General features: G+C 44.0%; 1 protein-coding gene across 4 annotated transcripts in view; it reads left to right on the top strand.

The window, feature by feature from the left end:
* LOC311101730 (synergin gamma-like) overlaps window positions 1-24,652 on the top strand; it is a 42,294-nt gene extending 17,642 nt beyond the window's left edge. The window contains exons 13-25 of one of the 4 annotated variants that reach the window (XM_084142896.1): window positions 257-372; window positions 701-766; window positions 2,040-3,041; window positions 10,382-10,954; window positions 12,117-12,283; window positions 12,525-12,578; window positions 12,705-12,801; window positions 14,214-14,362; window positions 17,724-17,834; window positions 18,154-18,192; window positions 21,217-21,249; window positions 23,316-23,482; window positions 23,661-24,643. In XM_084142896.1, the coding sequence (XP_083999022.1) occupies window positions 257-372; window positions 701-766; window positions 2,040-3,041; window positions 10,382-10,954; window positions 12,117-12,283; window positions 12,525-12,578; window positions 12,705-12,801; window positions 14,214-14,362; window positions 17,724-17,834; window positions 18,154-18,192; window positions 21,217-21,249; window positions 23,316-23,447 (2,539 nt within the window). In that variant the 3' untranslated portion in view covers window positions 23,448-23,482; window positions 23,661-24,643. Of the gene's footprint in view, window positions 1-256; window positions 373-700; window positions 767-2,039; window positions 3,042-10,381; window positions 10,955-12,116; window positions 12,284-12,524; window positions 12,579-12,704; window positions 12,802-14,213; window positions 14,363-17,723; window positions 17,835-18,153; window positions 18,193-21,216; window positions 21,250-23,315 lie in introns of all 4 variants that reach the window. The other 3 variants (XM_084142897.1, XM_084142899.1, XM_084142898.1) reach the window with 3 other exon arrangements.

Below are 24,652 nucleotides of genomic sequence, written 5' to 3'. Positions count from 1 at the left end.
TTATCTGCGGTCCAGTATGGTGTACAACTGCAGTGGAATTTCACCATTGTAAGTGTCCAATCAGCTCAGGCAGCTTAAAGGGATTCAGGTAGAGGAGATGGACGCAGCATTGACCCCCAGGGTTTGTCCAAAATAGCACCCTATACCCTACATACTGCACTACAAATGTAGAGCACTATATAGGGAATAGGGTGCCATTTGGAACACAGACCCAGACTCCCCTGTGGACTGAGCATGGTGTATTGTCTGTCTGCAGTGCTCCTGCCATTCTGACTCCAGTCTCTGGCTCCTCCTTGTCATCCTCTGATAAGTATGCTGTCTTCAAGCAGCTCTCTGTGGAGCAGCCTCCAGAGCCCACTCAGCCTGCCTCAGGTACACACTCACCTGGCCCTACAACACACACACACACACACACACACACACACACACACACACACACACCACACCACACCACACCACACCACACCACACCACACCACACACACCTCAACAACTAATCACTGCTGATACACTCATCCTCCACCACAACTAACAGATGTGTAGAAAATAGAAGACATTCCTGATGTTGTTTGTCGTAGAATACTTACCTAATAGTATTTGTGTGGTATTTTAGTACAGTACATTTGCCTGCCTGCCAAATATGCTGTCATTTATCATTCAGTTGAAAGCTTACCAGTTTTGTTTATCTGGTTTGACCCAGATGTTGGCGGAGACAAATACAGTGTGTTCCGACAGCTAGAGCCACCAGGTGACAGGAAACCAGTAGGTAAGTAGAGCTCTCCCTCCTCCCTGGCTCTGGGCTGGGTCACACACACACACACACACACACACACACACACACACACACACACACACACACACACAGACACACACACACACACACACACACAGACACACAGACACACACACACACACACACACACACACACATACACACACATACACACACAGACACACACAGACACACACACACAGACACAGACAGAGAGTTCCCAAGCCAAACCCCCCAGCTCCCAAGCCTTTTGACAGAGATTGCGTAGTGGGACTGGGCTCTGAGATGGTCCCTGTACTCAACAGATGGCTAGAAGAAGAAACTGCCATGTGTTCTACCTAGATTTAATTAGACCAATGAGTTGTGAAAATGGGAATGGGTTGGAGAGAGACTGGGTACCAAGAAGAATGCTGTTTGTATAATATCTGAGTGGTGTGTGTGTTGTACAGTACTCAGTACATTCACACAGTATCCCTGATTTAGGTCTGTTTCCTGCTGTTCCCTGTTTCACTAGAACAGTTTCCGATGGGGACAGCAGCTCTCATGACTCCAGTAAGTCCTGCCTGAGTCTGATTGCAGTGACCTTTCCTGTGTGCTGCCTGCCAGGCTCACTCTCCATAATGAGCCCATTAGCTCTCTCTTTCCCACAAAACAGCAGTGGTGTGAACACAATTTCCTGCTTCTGTCACTGCAGTGGTGTAAACAGCCCCTACAACCAAAACTCTCTCTACCCACTTTTCCTTTGTGGTTTTCTATAGCCCTCCTGTCATGATTGAAGTGAAATGAGGGGTTTGGGAACAAGATGCTTTTCTAAAAATCTAAAATCATGGCCCTACTGAGACTTGGAAGGAAATCTTTGTAGATTGTAAGGGAGTTCTTTCCTCTGAAGTCACAGATTAATCATGTGCCGTCCCAGTTAGGGACTGACAGACGGCTTGGTGCATGTGGTGGTGTTGTGTGTGTCTCTGTAGAGAGCCCAGCCTGGTTTGTTCACTGCCGTGTGCTGCTGCTGTTCTCTCATAGCAGTGTGTCTCTGGACTGCAGCCCAGCACAGTTCTCTCCGCAGCTTGAAATTCACCACGAGCCTCTGCTATGTGACAGAGGCGTAACCAATCCACCCCTCTCTTTCTTGTAGGATTGTGAAATGAGAAACAAATCCGGAACTGAGGCAACTGATGTTACTTTGTGTAATGCCAATGTCCTCCCTGTCTGGCTGCTGTGTTAAATGCTTTTGCAATGCCTTTCAATTGTTCTGTTTGTTTCGCAGGGGAAGGATTTGCCGATTTCAAGTCTGTCAGTGTGGATGATGGCTTCACAGACTTTAAAACCGCCGACAGCATCTCTCCACTAGACCCTCCAGACCAGGCCAAGATGTTTCAGCCAGCCTTCCCTCCTGCTTTCCCTAACTCTCAGTCTCTACCGCAACTACAACATCAGCTACATCAACAACAACAACAACCAGCAGTCTCTCTCGCTCAGCCTAAAAACCCTCTCAACATGGCTGACCTGGATCTCTTCTCCACTATGGCTCCCTCAGCCTCCACCCCTGCTGAGACCAAGCCCAGTTCCTTCCCCTCTGTGCCCCCCTCCCTAGTGCTCCCACCAGGTGGGGCCAAGCCCCCCGGGGGAGGGACCGAGGACTTTGGTGACTTTGCCCTCTTTGGCCCCGCCTCCTCTTCTGAGGCTGCTCCTATTGGCCCTGCTGTGGGAGGGTGCGTGGCAGCATCTCATGATGACTTTGCAGACTTCATGGCTTTCAGCAGCTCTGGGGGGGAGGCCAAGGGTGAGGGGTTGAGGTCTGGAGAGGGGAGGGCAGGAGGGAGAGGCGAGACCACCACTTCTCCACAGTGCCCCCAGCAGGGCTCTGACAAGTACGACGTGTTCAAGCAGCTGTCTCAGGATGGAGGCCTGGCGTACGACGACAACAAGGAGAGCGCCAGCGGCTCGTTCTCTTCCCTCAGGAGCGAAGCAGACGACTTCGCCCACTTCCAGTCGTCCAAGTTCTGCACAGCGCTGGGGGCCTCGGAGAAGAGCCTGGTGGATAAGGTGGCAGCCTTCAAACATGGAAGCAAGGAGGACTCGGCTTCAGTCAAGTCCCTAGACCTCCCGTCCATTGGGGGCAGCAGCGTGGGCAAAGAGGACTCTGAGGACGCTCTGTCAGTGCAGCTGGACATGAAGCTGTCGGACATGGGCGGAGACCTGAAGCACGTGATGTCAGACAGCTCTCTGGATCTGCCGTGCCTCTCGGCCCACCAACCCCCCGCCGCAGGTGAGGAACTAGTGCGCCTCCTCTGGTGAAGCCCCGCCCAGTCACACATAGAGAACCAATCGTAGGCCTGGCGGTGGCCTTTCTGTCTCCACCCCCCTCAGTGCCCCTTATCGTCCACTAAAGCAGGGGTTAGACTAGAGGGTAAAGCAGTGAGCTAGCTCATCCAGATTACTGCTGAATCATGATGAGACAGTCAAACACCACGCATTAGCATATCATCTCATCACACCCACCAGTCATTCATTCCCAAACCCATCATTACCTGGGATTAATTTCAGCATATTTATTCACTTAATTTATATGTATTTATTTATTTATTTATTTATTTATTAAACATATTAAGGTACTTTTAATGAATGTATTATTTATTACTAATTTGTTTAGCATTTGTAGCACAGACAAAAAGCACTGGCCTCTCCACCTCCTCTTAGTTCCATCCATATAGAGTTGATGAGAGACAGTCAGACTGCTCTATGATACCACTGGCCTTCATTCCCTGTCTATGCTGTCATAGCTCACATCATTCCCTGTCTATGCTGTCATAGCTCACATCATTCCCTGTCTATGCTGTCATAGCTCACATCATTCCCTGTCTATGCTGTCATAGCTCACATCATTCCCTGTCTATGCTGTCATAGCTCACATCATTCCCTGTCTATGCTGTCATAGCTCACATCATTCCCTGTCTATGCTGTCATAGCTCACATCATTCCCTGTCTATGCTGTCATAGCTCACATCATTCCCTGTCTATGCTGTCATAGCTCACATCATTCCCTGTCTATGCTGTCATAGCTCACATCATTCCCTGTCTATGCTGTCATAGCTCACATCATTCCCTGTCTATGCTGTCATAGCTCACATCATTCCCTGTCTATGCTGTCATAGCTCACATCATTCCCTGTCTATGCTGTCATAGCTCACATCATTCCCTGTCTATGCTGTCATAGCTCACATCATTCCCTGTCTATGCTGTCATAGCTCACATCATTCCCTGTCTATGCTGTCATAGCTCACATCATTCCCTGTCTATGCTGTCATAGCTCACATCATTCCCTGTCTATGCTGTCATAGCTCACATCATTCCCTGTCTATGCTGTCATAGCTCACATCATTCCCTGTCTATGCTGTCATAGCTCACATCATTCCCTGTCTATGCTGTCATAGCTCACATCGCTCATCTCCTCAATGCAGCTTTTGTCTCCCCAGCCGTGATTGTGTGTGTTGACGTGTTGAATGATGCGACTAAAATGGCTGAATGCAGATGAACACAGGGCCATGTAATGGTGATGGGCCTTTGTACTAGGAGATTTTATTTATTCACATCACTTTCAGAATCCCCAGTTACTGTATGCTGCAATAGGCTTTAAATTTACTCCCAGCATCCCAAATTCTTCCTCAGATTGATTATTTTATGTTGTCGCTTAATGCTTAGTTATCAAATCAAACATGACGATAATAAGAGGTGTACAAGGAACATTTGCAAAGATGTTCCCTGAACAAGGACATACTTAAGTATTATGTGAAAAGAAAGTATTTATGTAAAGGTAGAACGTATTTATGAATGGCAGAAATCACCTCATCTCTACAGTTTATAATATTGCATTGAGTCAATTTGTTGGTATGTGTGAGTGTGATTGGTTGGTTTTGTTTTGTATGTGTACGAGTGAGTATTCCTACTGTGTGTGAGAGTACCCATATAGTATTCCTTGGCACTCCCAGTATTCGGTATCAATCTCCCGTAGTGCTTTTGTTCCATCTCCCTAAACCTAAGTGGTCTCTTGGCCTTGACCCCACAGCCCACATCACTACAAAGAGGTTAGAGGTTAGTTGGAGCAGTGCCCCTTATCGTCCACTAAAGCAGGGGTTAGACTAGAGGGTAAAGCAGTGAGCTAGCTCATCCAGATTACTGCTGAATCATGATGAGACAGTCAAACACCACGCATTAGCATATCATCTCATCACACCCACCAGTCATTCATTCCCAAACCCATCATTACCTGGGATTAATTTCAGCATATTTATTCACTTAATTTATATGTATTTATTTATTTATTTATTTATTTATTAAACATATTAAGGTACTTTTAATGAATGTATTATTTATTACTAATTTGTTTAGCATTTGTAGCACAGACAAAAAGCACTGGCCTCTCCACCTCCTCTTAGTTCCATCCATATAGAGTTGATGAGAGACAGTCAGACTGCTCTATGATACCACTGGCCTTCATTCCCTGTCTATGCTGTCATAGCTCACATCATTCCCTGTCTATGCTGTCATAGCTCACATCATTCCCTGTCTATGCTGTCATAGCTCACATCATTCCCTGTCTATGCTGTCATAGCTCACATCATTCCCTGTCTATGCTGTCATAGCTCACATCATTCCCTGTCTATGCTGTCATAGCTCACATCATTCCCTGTCTATGCTGTCATAGCTCACATCATTCCCTGTCTATGCTGTCATAGCTCACATCATTCCCTGTCTATGCTGTCATAGCTCACATCATTCCCTGTCTATGCTGTCATAGCTCACATCATTCCCTGTCTATGCTGTCATAGCTCACATCATTCCCTGTCTATGCTGTCATAGCTCACATCATTCCCTGTCTATGCTGTCATAGCTCACATCATTCCCTGTCTATGCTGTCATAGCTCACATCATTCCCTGTCTATGCTGTCATAGCTCACATCATTCCCTGTCTATGCTGTCATAGCTCACATCATTCCCTGTCTATGCTGTCATAGCTCACATCATTCCCTGTCTATGCTGTCATAGCTCACATCATTCCCTGTCTATGCTGTCATAGCTCACATCATTCCCTGTCTATGCTGTCATAGCTCACATCATTCCCTGTCTATGCTGTCATAGCTCACATCGCTCATCTCCTCAATGCAGCTTTTGTCTCCCCAGCCGTGATTGTGTGTGTTGACGTGTTGAATGATGCGACTAAAATGGCTGAATGCAGATGAACACAGGGCCATGTAATGGTGATGGGCCTTTGTACTAGGAGATTTTATTTATTCACATCACTTTCAGAATCCCCAGTTACTGTATGCTGCAATAGGCTTTAAATTTACTCCCAGCATCCCAAATTCTTCCTCAGATTGATTATTTTATGTTGTCGCTTAATGCTTAGTTATCAAATCAAACATGACGATAATAAGAGGTGTACAAGGAACATTTGCAAAGATGTTCCCTGAACAAGGACATACTTAAGTATTATGTGAAAAGAAAGTATTTATGTAAAGGTAGAACGTATTTATGAATGGCAGAAATCACCTCATCTCTACAGTTTATAATATTGCATTGAGTCAATTTGTTGGTATGTGTGAGTGTGATTGGTTGGTTTTGTTTTGTATGTGTACGAGTGAGTATTCCTACTGTGTGTGAGAGTACCCATATAGTATTCCTTGGCACTCCCAGTATTCGGTATCAATCTCCCGTAGTGCTTTTGTTCCATCTCCCTAAACCTAAGTGGTCTCTTGGCCTTGACCCCACAGCCCACATCACTACAAAGAGGTTAGAGGTTAGTTGGAGCAGACAGTGGAGTCACAAAGGCACTGCTCTCAGGGTCTGCCCTGTCCTGAACCTCTAAATGGAAACACTCTCATAGAATGTAATTAGCCTTAATGTCCAGGCATTGTCCATATCAGCACCCTCTCCTCTCCCATGATCATAATTAATTTACCAAGCATCTCATCTTCCATGTCATGTCTCATATTCTTTAGAGTACAAGGTCTCTCCTTACAGCCTCTGTGTGTGAGCAGCACACTCCTTTTAACACCCATGTGCTTATCTATTGGCATGAGTGTGCAGTGAGTTGTCCTTATAGACTATCATATTTCAACACTAGCCAACATATCAGTTAATTGGTTTTAGCAGTTTGGGCAAAGGGGCATCTCAGTCAAATTCCATCTAGGGATTGACCATTTTAGTTATTCTAAATCGGAAATGATCAATGTAATGATGCCCATTTCTTTGTTTCAGTTTTATTGCACATCAGAATAAATCAACTTTCAGTTTAACTGAAATGGTTAGGCTACTCTCGAAGGAGAGAGCAGGACAGTGACCAATGGCAACTGATCCCGGAGCTGCAGCACAATGGTTGCCGTTAATATGATGAAGGTAGTGGAGTGGAGTGTTGAAAACATTCCCCAGAACCTGTTAATTGCTTCTCCTTTTATTCTGACCCACGTTCATCCAATCAGTATTGTTGTTTTTGGACAGCACCAATCAAATCTCATTGTTGAGAAAGCGTACTGTAGCAGGCCTTGACGTGTGAAAGCCTCACCATGCTTGCACTGTGTTCAATCCTGGATAAAATGTAACCAACCTTAAAGAGACAGTATCTATTTTTTCCCGACCGGGGCTCCTTTGGGTCAGAGCAGCTCAAAAGGAAGCCTTTTCATTTGTCTTTGATATTCAGGTATGTTTTGTTATGTGTGGGTCCATGAACAGGCTCTCTGAGAACAGTGATACCCTCCCTGCCTTGCTTGTTTTGCTGCAGTGTGCCTGCCTGTTCAATTTGTGAAATTGACAAGAACATATTATAGGATGCCATTTTTCTGCATAACAGTATTACTAGTTGTTTTTATTAAAGGAAAGAAAAAAGACGAAATGTATACAAATGTAATAGTGTATTTTTATTACAGGAAAATTCTTATTTATTTTAAAACTAGATTAACTTCCTGATATTGTTTTAAACTATGTGTTGTGTAAACTATTTGAAGATGAAATGAATTTATGAGGATAGGCTAGTTATGGAAAATATTTTAGGTTGGTTCAGAATCAAAGATTGATTGTTGTCTTGAGAAACCCTATCTTGCTGTTAGTTATTGAATGGGTCTTATTAAGAGCTTGTTCACAGGAGCCTAGAACTAACAACAAGCAAGAGAAAAATGATACTGTCTCTTTAAATCTATTTTGTCACCTGTGATTGGACAAGATGAAGACCCTCTCTAAGGTCTTGTGGTAGGATAGCCCCCTTTGTTTTCTTTAACCCTTTGAGAGCTTGAGCAGAATGGTTTTGCAAAGAATCATACAGAAAGCAGATATGTAGTAGGATCACTTGACAAGTTTACATTCATGTGCTAAACAATGAATTTGGTGATCCATACCTCTCCTCCAAATTCTCAGCAATAGAATGTAAGGCAATGTAATGAGTCCTATTGGATGTAGTAGACGTAGAAATATATCCTATTTATATGATGTTGACATTATGTCATTGTAGTAAGACACAAACAATTTTGATTTAAAAATGACAAAACCCTTATTTATTTTATCTCAAAAGTCTGCCGTTGACATTTGAGTTTCTATCATAGCAAGAATAGTAGAGAAGCATTCAGGTCCTCAAAGGGTTAATCACTCTCCTGCCTTGAACCTGTCCTTTAAATCACATTGGCTTTTCAAGTGTTCTGTATTCAATTATCTTTGAATCAATCAACCTGTTGCTTTCCACCCTATTAGTACAACTACATTGTGTCGTCTACCGAGATTTACTCATTTTAGTCTGTGAATGTGCCTTCTCGTTCTGGTTTCTGCATCTATATTCTTCTGGGGATTTCTTTATTTTACCGTATTCTCTGTTTGTTTTTCTTCTCTTATTTTCTGACTCTGCATGCCCTTGTATTCTAAATGATTCAAATATACTTTTACAAGTGTTATTTTGGCAAACCTCTTGTAACAGTAGACCTCTCTCAGAGTATTTTGTGATCTTTCTCTCTCTCTTTACCCATGTTGTTGTAATAAATATTACTATTGGTATTGCTGAAATGCGTACCGTCTTATTTTCTCCCTTCCCTATCCTCAGAGGGCAGATTATGATCTAACTACATAAGGCTTACTACTACACTAGCTCCTTGTCAATTTCACAAATTGCATTTCTGTGTGCAAGGGTTCTGTCACGCATTAGGCTACGCTGACTGGGGTCCACACGTGCCGGCGGTTATACTTATCTTAGAAGGAGTGTGTATGTGTGGGTATCTCTGAGTTTTTTTGTGTGTGACTGTGTGAGTACTTGTAAGAATGTGTGCTTGTTTATGTTACCAGTAATTATACGATGCCTGCGTGATATGTTATGAATTGAACAGTGTTCTGCTTGGACAACACAGTTTGTGGGGTAGATAATCAATACAGAGACAGAACTGCTCCACTCCACTACTGACGTTGCCATGGCAATCTGTCATGAAATGGATATCATTTTGTATCTTCATGTTATAGTTTGTGCTACGGTATTGTCACATACCTAGAGAAAACAGTAGAGAGGTGTTCTACAGCAGGGCCTTATGTCCGATCCTATCCTATCTGCCTCAGAACTGTCAGATCTTCAATCTACCTCACAGCCCCAGCAGCCAACCCTGACAGGACATCTATTTCCTTTGTATCAGAGGACAGTTAACACAACCCTTGGTTAATTTTATGTGTGACACATACAATTAATAGAGGTCAATGCTATGTTCTCCTTTTCAGTAGCAATTAATGGATACTTCGGGATTTTGGCAATTAGGTCCTTTATCTACTTCCCCAGAGTCAGATGAACTTGTGGATACCATTTTTATGTCTCTGCATGCGGTTTGAAGGAAGTTGCTAACTTGCGCTAGTGCAATTGTTAACTTGCATTAGCGCAATGACTGGAGGTCTATGGGTATCTGTAACCGAAAGGTCGCTGGTTCTAATCCCCGAGCCGACTAGGTGAAAAATCTGTCGATGTGCCCTTGAGCAAGGCACTTAACCCTAATTGCTCCTGTAAGTCGCTCTGGATAAGAGCGTCTGCTAAATGACTAAAATGTAAAAATTGCCATAATCCCGAAGTATCCCTTTAGCCTAAACCTATTGGTATTATCAAAACAAATATTCCATTGTCACAACTAGAGATCAAGTGAGTCTGTATCTGTATGTGAGCGACGTATGTTGTACCCCTATATTGTCTGTCATCTATGTCACCAATTGGAAATAGACTGGTGAAGAAACTTTAGAACCCAATCAATTTCAGCTTTTTATCCCTCCTTTAAGCTGGTGATCACATCCTAGTAAGTGAACCCTTACACACTCTATAGTGCAGCACAAGATTAAATGCAGTGCATATAATCTCACTGTTACAATGTAGGGGAGATGGGGTGGTACTCTGAGCAAAGTAAAGCTGCTTGTTGTAAGTCAACACACATTCAGCATCAGAAACATAATATGGCTTCGACAGTAAGTATGTTTCATAGAACATATCATAGCTTCGCCAGATGCCTTGTCACTTTATCATGGCTGACTGACTAGTACCTATCATTTCAGCACCCTATGCTTTTCCCACTTAGAGCCACCAGTGTGTATTTTGTGTTGTCATTACAGAAGGAGACGACATGAAGTTTGACCCCTTCGGAACGTCAGCAGTCAGGAGCCTGGCCAGCTATGAATGGTCAGACAGAGAGGAATACCTGTCCGCTCAGGGTCAGGCCAAGAAGCATCTGGGCCTGGATGGTGTTGGTGTTTCCTCCTCTCTCCCCTCCTCAGACGTAGTCCACAGGAAGGAGACGTCGTCCGGCAGCACAGAGAACATCCCCATCACACACACCTGCCAGACTAAGATCACCACCTTCTCAACAGAGGATAGTGTGTCGACCGACAAAACGTTTGAGGCCTTCGCTGACTTTGGCTCTAGTGAGCCGGGAGGTTTGGGTGGGGATGAGGATGATGACTTTGGGGACTTTGCCAGCACGGTGTCGGAGAAGTCAGACTCCCCCACGGCCGAGCCGGGCTCCGAGGGGAACCTGAACGAGGCCTCAGATGAGTTCGGGGCCTTTCAGGGGGACAAGGCCAAGTTTGCGAAGTCAGACTTTCTGAAGGCTAGCTCTCAGACCAAGGTCAAGTCCAGTGAAGAGATGATCAAGAGTGAACTCGCCACCTTTGACCTCTCTGTACAAGGTGAGTCATCTGGCCTGTACTCTCTCTCTCTTTCCTCTTGTTGATTTATTTTCGGAAGTCAACCGATAGATAGACATATAGTAGATATACATTAATTTTCTGATCCTCAGTCAGAGTAGATGGTGGTTTCTAAATGTAAATTGTGCCCAGTTACGCCATGCCTTCTAGTTCTGATGTAGTGGTGTGAATCAGATCAGCTGGCCGTGATGTGACATAGCAGGACTTTCATCACCTCATATTGGAGCATCTGTGGCCCCTCCGGCAGCTCAGTGCAGTTCCACTGTCAGACAATAGATGGCAGTGTTGTGACTACATCCCAGAGACTGTAAAACACATCCTTGGTACACAACACAGGCAGATGAGATGAATTAACAACACAGCCCAGAAATCCATGCCCAGATGAAATTAACTCCTTGGGTGTTCATTTTTTACTGCTGTTTTCCGGTGTTATGTTTCATGCATAGTTCATTAGCGATTCCTACCTCCAAAGTGATAAAAGCTTATTTGCCTCATTGATTTCTCTTCCAGTGTTAAATGTAATTAATTTTCACTTGTTGTTCCCCTGTCCTTATTGAATGGTAATCTGATCAGTGTGCGGTAGTGGGGGAATGTATTAGTGTTGTCATGCTGTGGGGAGGATGATGCATGTCTCTGCAGGGGGTGATTACCTGGTTCTCACGCACAGACAGACAGACAGACAGACAGACAGACAGACAGAGAGAGAGAGCCCGTGTGGAAAAGTTTGGGCTCAGCATGTGACTGTGTGTTTGTGTGTCTTTTTGTGTGTGTCTGTCTGTTTTCATGTTTGTGTGTGTGTATCTGTCAGTTTTTTCTGTGTGTCTGTCTGTGTGAGCGAGTGAGCCCTCATGAATTATTCATACTTGCGTTGGTTGCCGTGGCGCTGTTTTGTACATATTTGTTGTAAATGAAGTGTTTGTCGTCTGTGTCCTTGTCCGGAAGGAATTAGCCACAACAGAATATGAGCTCAGTAAAAAGTCCCAATTATGCCATAGTAAACAAACGGGTGCATATCTGGAATTAGCCAACATCTCTGGGTTGGTAAGGTGGCCATTAAAAGGGCATTTGTATGTATGCCAGACATTGCCTGTATATACTATTTATGTATGTATGAAGACACTCTCTCCTCTTCTCTTTGCCTCAGGCTCCCACAAGCGTAGCCACAGTTTGGGGGAGAAGGAGATTGGGCGCTCGCCCCCCTCCCCGGCCCCGGAGCAGCCTTTCAGAGACCGCTCCAACACCCTGAGTGAGAAGAAGCCTGCCCTGCCTGTCATCAGAGACAAGTACAAGGACCTGACTGGGGAGGTGGAGGTGAGACCCACACAGAGTCACTCTATCCCAGACATGTTAACTACCCTTGCTAATTATCCAGATGCTCTGTGGAGTGTTTAGAAATTCAGTAGACATTGATTTCAGTAGCAAACCACAGAGGCTTTGGCCTTAATAAGTTGATTACATTTAGTTGTATTTTTTGTAAGTGTCTTTATGGAAATGTGTAAATGTCTTCTCATATATCTGAACTCATTCTAACAACTATAGCATGTTGTTTCAGGAGAGTGAGCGCTATGCATATGAGTGGCAGAGGTGTCTGGAGAGTGCTCTACAGGTAAGATACTGTACAGGACTGTTCCCCCTCTCCTGTTTTGCTATATCCACGCGTGTTTGTGTGTGTGTGTTCGCAGCGTGTGTGTCTGTAACCCTAACCCACTCTGCTGTCTGTCTCTGTCCCCAGGTCATCACTAAAGCCAACAACACCCTGAATAGCATCAGCAGCTCTACTGTTTGCACTGAGGTCATCCAGTCTGCTCAGGGCATGGAGTACCTACTGGGTGAGACACACACACACACAACACTGACACACACACTACACTGACACACACACAACACTGACACACACCGACACACGCCGACAGGGAGGTCCTGAGCTTTAACAAGGCCCAACAGTCTTCAGCTAGAACCCCAAACTCTAGGTGATCCCCTCTGAGAGATTTGTCTAGCGCTACAGTGTTGCCTGTGGATCCTAGTGGTGGCTTATCTTCGCTCGGCCTGACAGACTCTGGATGCGTCCCAAATGGCACCCTATTCCTTTTGACCAGGCCCCATAGGGCTCTGGTCAAAGGTAGTGCACTATGTAGGGAGTAGGGTGCCATTTGGGATGCACGCAGTGTGTATCTGACCAGACAGACAGCAGTGTCTCCTTTTAATGAGCAGTGAGAGTGGCTCAGGCACACATGCCGTAGTGTACCACCTCTGCTGTGAGCCTTCTTCCAAAAACAGACCATTATAAACCTTTAAGCTGTCCACCTCTCAATGGAGAACAACAACTCTATCAATCACCATTCCATGTTAAATCTTCAGTTATTCCATGTTAAACCTTCAACCTCCAATCACCATTCCATGTTAAACCTTCAATCATTCCATGTTAAACCTTCAATCATTCTATGTTAAACCTCCAATCACCATTCCATGTTAAACCTTCAATCATTCCATGATAAACCTTCAATCACCGTTCCATGTTAAACCTTCAATCATTCCATGTTAACCCTTCAACCTCCAATCACCATTCCATGTTAAACCTTCAATCATTCCATGTTAAACCTTCAATCACCATTCCATGTTAAACCTTAATTCATTCCATGTTAAACCTCCAATCACCATTCCATGTTAAACTTTCAATCATTCCATGTTAAACCTCCAATCACCATTCCATGTTAAACTTTCAATCATTCCATGTTAAACCTCCAATCACCATTCCATGTTAAACCTTCAATCATTCCATGTTAAACCTCCAATCACCATTTCATGTTAAACCTTCAATCATTCCATGTTAAACTTTCAACCTCCAATCACCATTCCATGTTAAACCTTCAACCTCCAATCACCATTCCATGTTAACCCTTCAATACATAGAGAGGGAAGTGTAGTGTTACAGCCAACATTATGTCAGGTTGATCCATCTTCAGAGGGCTATTTTACATAAGGAGTCTTAATATGTTTTCTGCTGTTTTCCTCCTGGTATTTCTCCTGGCACTACCAAAAGTATCCCATCTTGGTCTAATGATCCAACTTCAGAGGAGGTTTCAACGTAGGGGACTATAGACATGTTAGCTGTTTTCTTGGAAGCGTTTTTTCATTGTCCTTGTTGTATTTCGCTCTGTAACCTTGGCTTATGTTGGAGCTGGCTGTGGGAGAGAACTGGGAGCAGGTGTGTTAAGGTTGTGTATTAACGTTTATGTGGCAGGTGTGGTGGAGGTGTACCGCGTGACCAAGCGTGTGGAGCTGGGTATCAAGGCCACGGCTGTGTGTTCTGAGAAGCTACAGCAGCTGCTGAAGGACATCAGCCGCGTGTGGAACAACCTCATGGGCTTCATGTCCCTGGCCAACCTGACAGTAAGAAACTCACACTGTACAGTACAGACACACAGACCCAGACACACACACGCGAGCACAGACACAGACTCACGCACACAGTACAGTCAACACACACACACACACAGACATTCCTTTCTCCAATGCAGTGGGTTAGGCTACACACAGACCTGAGAAATTGACACATGATTGTAACACTAACTGCTTTGTCTAGAAAAAGTTCCTGATGAAATGTTGAGTGGATAAAGACTCATGCCTACTATAATAATAATAATAATATGCCATTTAGCAGACGCTTTTATCCAAAGCGACTTACAGTCATACGTGCATACATTTTTTTGTGTATGGGTGGTCCCGGGGATCGAACCCACTACCTTGGCGTTACAAGCGCCGTGCTCTACCAGCTGAGCTACAGAGGACCACTACTAGGATTATCAATGAAACCTTGATTGTGTGACAGTGTACTAAACCAAGCCCTATGGTGGTATCTGTTAGTGTGTAGCTGTGGGGATGGGGAGTGTAGAGCAGTCTGTTGTATGCTGTAGGGATGGGTGGAGAACAGAGGCAGAGAGATGTGCTGGCCTTATCCCTTACAGCCAGCCTCAGGAAGAACATTGCTTCTCAAATGCCAGCAGATAATACAGGCCGGCCATCTCCTGACTCGAGATATAGTGGAGCGGAGAGGGACAGAGGTAGAGAGACGGAGAGAGTGAGTAGTAATGCTACGTTATCTCGTCGGTAGAGAGAGAGGTGTAGTAATGCTATGTTATCTCAGACTGTAGATCTGCAGCTGCTTTCTGATTCTGCAGGCTCTGCCCTCCAATAACGAGAGCGAGAGAGAGAGAGAGAGCTAGCTAGCTGTCTGGGCAGACTGTTCACACAGCTCTGCTGCCAACAGACTAATGGACTGTATTTACTTTCATTTCCCAGATTAAAGACCTATTTCTACTTCAGTTAATTAATCTGGTTAATTAATGAATAGAGAAATGTGTATTCCTTAGAGCTACTCTTCCTGGTGTCCAGCGAAATTAAGGCCATTATACAATTTAAAAAACATTACAATACATTCACAACAGATTTCACAACACATTAAGTGTGTGCCCTCAGGCCACTACTCTCCTACCACATACAGTGGGGAAAAAAAGTATTTAGTCAGCCACCAATTGTGCAAGTTCTCCCACTTAAAAAGATGAGAGAGGCCTGTAATTTTCATCATAGGTACACGTCAACTATGACAGACAAATTGAGAATTTTTTTCTCCAGAAAATCACATTGTAGGATTTTTTATGAATTTATTTGCAGATTATGGTGGAAAATAAGTATTTGGTCACCTACAAACAAGCAAGATTTCTGGCTCTCACAGACCTGTAACTTCTTCTTTAAGAGGCTCCTCTGTCCTCCACTCATTACCTGTATTAATGGCACCTGTTTGAACTTGTTATCAGTATAAAAGACACCTGTCCACAACCTCAAACAGTCACACTCCAAACTCCACTATGGCCAAGGCCAAAGAGCTGTCAAAGGACACCAGAAACAACATTGTAGACCTGCACCAGGCTGGGAGAGACTGAATCTGCAATAGGTAAGCAGCTTGGTTTGAAGAAATCAACTGTGGGAGAAATTATTAGGAAATGGAAGACATACAAGACCACTGATAATCTCCCTCGATCTGGGGCTCCACGCAAGATCTCACCCCGTGGGGTCAAAATGATCACAAGAACGGTGAGCAAAAATCCCAGAACCACACGGGGGGACCTAGTGAATGACCTGCAGAGAGCTGGGACCAAAGTAACAAAGCCTACCATCAGTAACACACTACGCCGCCAGGGACACAAATCCTGCAGTGCCAGACGTGTCCCCCTGCTTAAGCCAGTACATGTCCAGGCCCCTCTGAAGTTTGCTAGAGTGCATTTGGATGATCCAGAAGAGGATTGGGAGAATGTCATATGGTCAGATGAAACCAAAATAGAACTTTCTGGTAAAAACTAAACTCGTCGTGTTTGGAGGACAAAGAATGCTGAGTTGCATCCAAAGAACACCATACCTACTGTGAAGCATGGGGGTGGAAACATCATGCTTTGGGGCTGCTTTTCTGCAAAGGGACCATGACGACTGATCCGTGTAAAGGAAAGAATGAATGGGGCCATGTATCGTGAGATTTTGAGTGAAAACCTCCTTCCATCAGCAAGGGCATTGAAGATGAAATGTGGCTGGGTCTTTCAGCATGACAATGATCCCAAACACACCGTCCGGGCAACGAAGGAGTGGCTTCGTAAGAAGCATTTCAAGGTCCTGGAGTGGCCTAGCCAGTCTCCAGATCTCAACCCCATAGAAAATCTTTGGAGGGAGTTGAAAGTCTTTGTTGCCCAGCGACAGCCCCAAAACATCACTGCTCTAGAGGAGATCTGCATGGAGGAATGGGCCAAAATACCAGCAACAGTGTGTGAAAACCTTGTGAAGACTTACAGAAAACGTTTGACCTGTGTCATTGCCAACAAAGGGTATATAAAAAAGTATTGAGAAACTTTTGTTATTGACCAAATACTTATTTTCCAGCATAATTTGGAAATAAATTCATTAAAAATCCTACAATGTGATTTTCTGGAATTTTTTTTCTCATTTTGTCTGTCATAGTTGACGTGTACCTATGATGAAAATGATAGGCCTCTCTCATCTTTTTAAGTGGGAGAACTTGGACAATTGGTGGCTGACTAAATACTTTTTTTCCCCACTGTATCTACAACACAAAATCCATGTGTACAGTGGTCTGTATCCAGGTATTATAAACCGGGTCGTTCAAGCCCTGAATGCGTTGGTATATTGGCCATATACCACACCCCTTCAGGCCTTATTGCTTAAATATACAACTTGTTTTTTAAATGTAAATTGGTTGGGACCCGAGTAAAATCCTTGCAAATATGGTACATTTCCTCAAATTTCAGAACCGTAGATCCCTCATTTCATGCAGTGTTTTGTGAAGTAGCAAATTATTCTTGATGTGAGGTGTAGCAACATAGTGTGCCCCACAGCAGGAGTCCTATGATCAGGTGACCAATCTGCCAGCACCTCCATATAGGGGGCAAGCCACCAAACTCTGTGTGTGTCTCGGTCTCAAACATAGGCTTACAGTACATGGCCTCCAGGTTGCAGGCCTGCCTCAGGCAAAGCAATTGGCTAGGTACTGCTTGGTTTCAGCTGTATGAGAAGAAGAAGGTGCTTTCTGTATCCTTAAGTGTCCATGCATACAAATACCCTTGAAATGTTTTGAATCCTTCTTGAATATTATGTGATTTGTGGATTCAAATAAAGTATTTAAAATGTGTGTGCGTGCGTGTGTTTCTCCTTGTGTGTGTAATGATGTGCTGTGTGTTTTTCTGTACAGCCTGATGAGAGCTCGCTGGACTTCTCCTCCTGTATCCTGAGACACGGCATCAAGAATGCCAAGGAGTTGGCCTGTGGGGTGTGCCTGCTCAACGTGGACTCACGTAGCAAGGTCTGCACACACACACACACACACACACACACACACACACACACACTCAAGTACAGACACTCACTCGTGCAAACACAACACATATACTGTAAGCATACACTAATTCTCAGTCAACACACAATCACGATTGCCAACCAACACACCCTCAACAGATGGACCCAACAACTGTTGAAACATTTGATTACAAATACATTCCAACACATTTCTCAAGTTGAATAAACCATGAATCATTTTGCCATTTATTTTAGAGTTGTTTTTAAACTAGTGGTTGACGCATAATAACTAAATGATTATTTCTTTGACTTTGAACATTTTGCAGAGCAAAGAAGAGACAACTATTGGACGTCTGTTTAAAAGAGTATGAGGCAGTGAACTGTCAACTGAATCTCATTTCACTCTCTCCTACTGGGGGCCAAATTCTCCACTGATAGACAGACGATGGGGTGCCAAAATTACAGCACACTCTTCTCCTCATAGCTCCCTCCCTTCACACTGACTGCATCCCAAATGGCACCCTATTCCCTATGGGCCCTGGTCAAAAGTAGTGCACTATATAGAGAATAGAGTGCCATTTGAGACGCAACCAGTGCCGACAGCAGCAGCACTGTGTTCATGCACAGATGGGTTAGAAATGACCAGGCAATCCTATTTAACCAAATTCCCTTCCAAAATAATTTCAGGTCATCTTAATTTATGAGTCTTCTAAGAGAAGATGATGATAAAATGATACCTGTTAAGATGATAACTCTTCAGGAAGGGAGAGAAGGAGGAAAAGAGGGAGATAAAAAGAGAGTTGGAGGAGACAGACAGACAGGACGTGAGAGGAGTAAAGTTGTACTTTTGGCACCTCTGGTTGGGCTGAGGGAATTGTGGGAAGGTTTCTGGAGGGTCAGTGATGCATGCAACTTTACTCTGACAATAACAAGCTTGTAGCTCTGATGCCTTCATCTGACGGCCACCTTTCACTTCACCTCTTACCAGCTACTAACAACAAGTCTGTGCAATACCAATCCATATCTGTGTGTTCTAACTACTCACCTCATCATTTGAGTTCTACTATGGCTTAAAATGTGTTTATTGTGACACTTTCTTTTCCACTCGTCAAATCCTGATCATCAATAGCTAGGTGTCATGTTGGGGACCATTAATAATATTGTTTGACTGTACGGTCTGCAGGGCAAGATTGCTTTGATTGTTTCTTGCAGTGTTCCCCTGCATCATTTAGTCAGATAGATTGATGAGGCAGAGGGAGGATGGCTGAGAGGGATGTCACTTTGGAGTCTGGACTGAGTTGAGACAGCAGATGTGGCTCACAGCCTCACACATCAGATCAGTCAGGAGCTGAGAGCACAGGTGCTAAGAAATCTGCTGAGGGTTAGGGTATTGCTCTCTCTATCTTTCTCTCTGTCACGCACTTTCTCTCTATCATTCTGTTCCTCTATCTTTCTCTCTCTGTGTTTCTTTCTCTCTCTCTTTCGTGTGGAGTGAGTCAGGCTAAATAATAGTTTTTTTTTCAGCATTCCCCTGACATCAGATTCATAACTCACCTTTTAATTACATTTTTGTCCAGAGGAGCATTTGTAAGAAAGCATAAAAGCCAAACAGAGAATAGCATCCCCTCGGAGACTAATGAAATCACAGAAAGCGTTTTAATACAGAAGCTGATTATACTATTGTCCTTCAGAGTACAGGTAGGTTCTGTCTGTCTTACATCTAGAGGTAGTGATGATGGTATCACTGGCATAATATTATGATGGGCACCATTTAGAGACTGGAGCTAGGTTGTTGGTCTTTGATACTGCTGACTCGGGTCTGGGTTTTATCTTATCCAATGGAGGCCTGTCTCCATGTTCTTCGTCCAATCATCCTCATATGTTGAGTCAGGGATGGGCAACAGCAACATGTAGCCTGGTAGCAGATCAGTCTGGGTTTTAGCTAAGTCCTCTGTCATGTTTGATGTTATGTCAAACATGTATGGCATGACAACGAATGACAAGGGAGTTGGCTAAAGCACATAAATACACTATATATACAAAGGTATGTGGACACCCCTTCAAATATGTGGATTTGGCTATTTTAGCCACACCCGTTGCTGACAGGTGTATAAAATCGAGCACACAGCCATGCAATCTCCATAGACAAACATTTGCAGTAGAATGGCCTTACTGAAGAGCTCAGTGACTTTCAACGTGGCACCATCATAGGATGCTCCCTTTCCAACAAGTCAGTTCGTCAAATTTCGGGCTAGGCCCCTTAGTTCCAGTGAAGGGAAATCTTAACGCTACAGCATACAATGACATTGTATACGATTCTGTGCTTCCAACTTTGTGGCAACAGTTTGGGGAAGGCCCTTTCCTGTTTCAGCATGACAATGCCCCGTGCACGAAGCAAGGTCCATACAGAAATGGTTTGTCGAGATCGATGTGGAAGAACTTGACTGGCCTGCACAGAGCCCTGACCTCAACCCCATCGAACACCTTTGGGATGAGTTGGCCTAATCGCCCAACATCAGTGCCCGACCTCACTAATGATCTTGTGGCTGAATGGAAGTAAGTCCCCACAGCAATGTTCCAACATCTAGTGGAAAGCCTTCCCAGAAGAGCGGGGGCTGTTATAGCAGCAAAGGGGGGACCAACTCCATATTAATGCCCATGATTTTTGAATGAGATGTTCGACAAGCAGGTATCCACATACTTTTGGACATGTAGTATATCTGCTATCAGCCTAAGCAACAGATCTGGATCCGGATCTAAACATAGTTTGTTACTTGGAGACTGCAACAAGCTATAAACTCTCTGAGTGATAATATGAGTTCAGTGAAGTATTGCTATTTTCTCCCAATGATAAATGCTAATGAGTGCAATTATTCCCAAAAGTACTGGTGATAATTTTTTCAGAAGAATAATTTATGCAGTATGATGCAATATTATTCATAAATGTCAGATTCTGAAATATACCTCCAGGATTTGAAGTGATTTTTCAGTTTGTTTAATTTGGTTATGACTTTCTCTGGAAATAGGCCAATAACATTAAAATAAGTTAACTTGGCAGTGGACGCCTAATTCCATGGGTTTGCATACTGCACAGTATTTCTCTCAAATCTATTGCAGAGTCTGGAATCCTGTTTCAAAGATGCCCATCCCTGTTTGATGTTTATTGGAAAATGAGATGGATGATCGTAGGGTGGTACTTTAGATTCTTTCACTTTGGGGCTCTTGGAATGTTCTGGAGACGGGTTGCTCTTTAAGTTCCTTTGGTGTACCAATGTTCCGTTCCGTACATACTGACGGATTGATCCTCAGTTACTGTACAGTTTCACTTTGCTTACTCAGAACAATGCATGAAACCAGGAACATGCTGACACCTCTTGTGCTACTTACAGGCACTGGCTAAAGACAATGACAGGAGGTTAAGGGTAAGGGTATGCTTCACTTATTTTCGCCTCTTAAGCAGCAGTAGACTGTAGCCTTCACCTTTAGGCATGATGCCCCTTGCATTAACAGTTGGTGTTTCTAGTCTGTAGCTCTATAGCACCATGAGCAGCACTCTCCTTTTGGTTTCCTTTAGATTACAGTTAGAAAGGTCACCTAGGATTAACCTTTCATTTTTGTTTTATTCCTCCAATGGTCTATCTCTCCCAAGCATATCCTCTCTCCAGCACTTTCTAGTTATGTTATGTCTCTCCACATTATGTCTGTTGGCACAATCATGTTTGATGGGTAAATTGCACATAATCACGGTTATGCAGGTGGAGGTGAGGGAGAGGAGGAGGAGAAGGGGTGGGATTGAAGAAGAGAGAGGAGGAGGAGACGAGGGGTGGGATTGAAGAAGAGAGAGGAGGAGGAGACGAGGGGTGGGATTGAAGAAGAGAGAGGAGGAGACGAGAGGTGGGATTGAAGAAGAGAGAGGAGGAGGAGACAAGGGGTGGGATTGAAGAAGAGAGAGGAGGAGGAGACGAGGGGTGGGATTGAAGAAGAGAGAGGAGGAGACGAGAGGTGGGATTGAAGAAGAGAGAGGAGGAGGAGACAAGGGGTGGGATTGAAGAAGAGAGAGGAGGAGGAGACGAGGGGTGGGATTGAAGAAGAGAGAGGAGGAGGAGACAAGGGGTGGGATTGAAGAAGAGAGAGGAGGAGGAGACGAGAGGTGGGATTGAAGAAGAGAGAGGAGGAGGAGACGAGGGGTGGGATTGAAGAAGAGAGAGGAGGAGACGAGAGGTGTGATTGAAGAAGAGAGAGGAGGAGGAGACAAGGGGTGGGATTGTAGAAGAGAGGAGGAGGAGACGAGGGGTGGGATTGTAGAAGAGAGAGGAGGAGGAGACGAGGGGTTGGATTGAAGAAGAGAGAGGAGGAGGAGACGAGAGGTGGGATTGAAGAAGAGAGAGGAGGAGGATACGAGAGGTGGGATTGAAGAAGAGAGAGGAGGAGGAGACGAGAGGTGGGATTGAAGAAGAGAGAGGAGGAGGAGACGAGGGGTGGGATTGTAGAAGAGAGAGGAGGAGGAGACGAGGGGTGGGATTGAAGAAGAGAGAGGAGGAGGATACGAGAGGTGGGATTGAAGAAGAGAGAGGAGGAGGAGACGAGGGGTGGGATTGAAGAAGAGAGAGGAGGAGGAGACGTTGGTGTTCTCTCTCTCTCTCTCTCTCTCTCTCTCTCTCTCTCTCTCTCTCCCTCTCCAACATTTCAGGCTTTGGCAGGCATGCTATATAAAGGTCTGAGAAAAGAAGTAGGATGAGGCACAATAGATGGAACGAGAATACATTGTGTCTGTGAAACCTGAGTGTGTGAGAAAAGGTGTGTGTGAGAAAGGCAACAGGTGTGCACAGAATAGTAAATGTACTGTAAATGATTTGTGAGCAGGTGGACAGGTATGAGTATTCTATATGGTTTGTGTGTTCCTAGGTTGTTGTATATGCATTCTGTCTGTGGGAGAATATGATTCACCAGGGATGCAAACTCTTAAACCGCACAACACACACATTAGCATCTCCTCCTTATCACCAACCTGCTGCTACAGCTGGGCTCATCTAAATGCAAGCTCACATAACAGCTCTCTGCCCCTCTCAGTTCACTAAGTTTATTTTCTCAACAGCTATATTCAGATGTTATGTGGGAGTGCCATTCAGATATCTCAATAGAATCAACTAACTGTCAGGAGGACAGGCAATGAGCAACACTCTTATTGATCAGTAGACAGAGCATTGTGCCAAACATGGGTCATATTTTCAAAGGATCAGTTTTCATTGACCTCTTTTTTGTGTGCAACAGTGGAGATATGCAGGTTAAGCTACCCACAAATCCCTGCTTCTAGCGTTATTTTCATAGATTAATTATTTAGTTCCTGTTGATTGTTGATTTATCTTTACCACTGCTTTCTATTTGTTAGCCTGAGCTACTGCCAAGTTCATCTGTTTATTAACTATTCAGTAGAACCTTGTTGTCCTAACATCACCCTTGTTTCGCCCTTATTTGACCCTTCCGCCAGGCTTTCAACTCAGAGACGGACAACTTCAAGCTGCTGTATGGGGGCCACCAGTACCACGCCAGCTGTGCCAATTTCTGGATTAACTGCGTGGAGCCCAAACCGCCGGGCCTCATTCTGCCCGACCTGCTCTGAACTCCGGACACCGCTGCCATGGCAACAGGCGCCGGGTAATCAACACTGGCGAGGTGCAGCAGCCGGGCTCTCCGCTGCACACCACACAGCATCTCACCTTGGGCTGCGAGCGCAGAGATCACAGAGAGAGAGAGAGACCTCAGAGGTCCTCTTTATTTATTTGTCTTTAATTCTCTCTTTCTTTCTCTCCCTCTCTCTCTCTCTCTCTCTCAGATGTAGTCTCCGTGCTCTTTGCAGTGGTGAAGAAGTGCAAATCTGCTAGTTTGTACAAATTCAAGGCTTGACACAGTAAAGCCAATTCTGTATCATAATGTATTGTAAAATTATACTTTATAAATGGTGTCATTGTTACTTTTTCCTTTGTCTGGTGTCATATACAGTAGAATGCAATAGAAGTTACAGGATGGCATTTTAGTATTGATGTTTATGTGACTTCTCTGGCAGGCTTCATTTATTTTGGCAAACAGTATTCAGATAATTAACCAATGTTGTGCTATGGTAACCCAAAGGAGGTCTAGTCCCTATGTCAGAGCAGTAGAAAATGTGGTCAGTTAAATGAATAGGGTAATGGATCTCTCAACACTTTCTGTAATGCACTCTTTCTGTGACTCAACAAGTCCATAACAAACTATTAAAACTCTGCAATATACTAACAATGAAGGCTGAAGGAACTTGGAGACAAACTGAGATGTAAAGCTATCTGTCGTTTCCCTTGATGTCACTTGTATCATCACACTGCTAGAACTGAATCACTTTGACGGTCGGGTCGCTAAAAGGATAGTTCATGGTTAACATTTTAATTTATATTTACCATTTTAAGTATTGTGTGACATTAACTGCTTTTTAATATCTTTGTATTGTTTGATAGGGACTGCTTTATCTAATTGAATGTTAATGTGCTGTTTGAACATTTTGTGACATTGGGACATGAAAGGGAGTCTTATTTCTTAAAGGTTGTTGGCTGTGGGTTTTGTTTTTCTGTCTTGCTGTGCCAGTGTATATATACTTGCGCTGATAATGGTGATGTTTTTGCAGATTTAAGTCTTGCATGAAGTCAACTGTGATTATGGACTACTATTGCAGCAGCACTTTGTGTGGATTACAGTATCATAATATTGTAATTAAATGACTAACTGTAATGTGAAGTGGTGACATTTACATAAATAATACATTGATGCATAAATTAAATACTTTTCATGGTCATT

Source organism: Coregonus lavaretus (genome assembly GCF_964263955.1).
Source record: "Coregonus lavaretus genome assembly, chromosome: 26".
Taxonomy (NCBI): domain Eukaryota; kingdom Metazoa; phylum Chordata; class Actinopteri; order Salmoniformes; family Salmonidae; genus Coregonus; species Coregonus lavaretus.
Note: the sequence above shows the minus strand (reverse complement) of the source record. Positions and strands in the feature narration are given on the sequence as shown.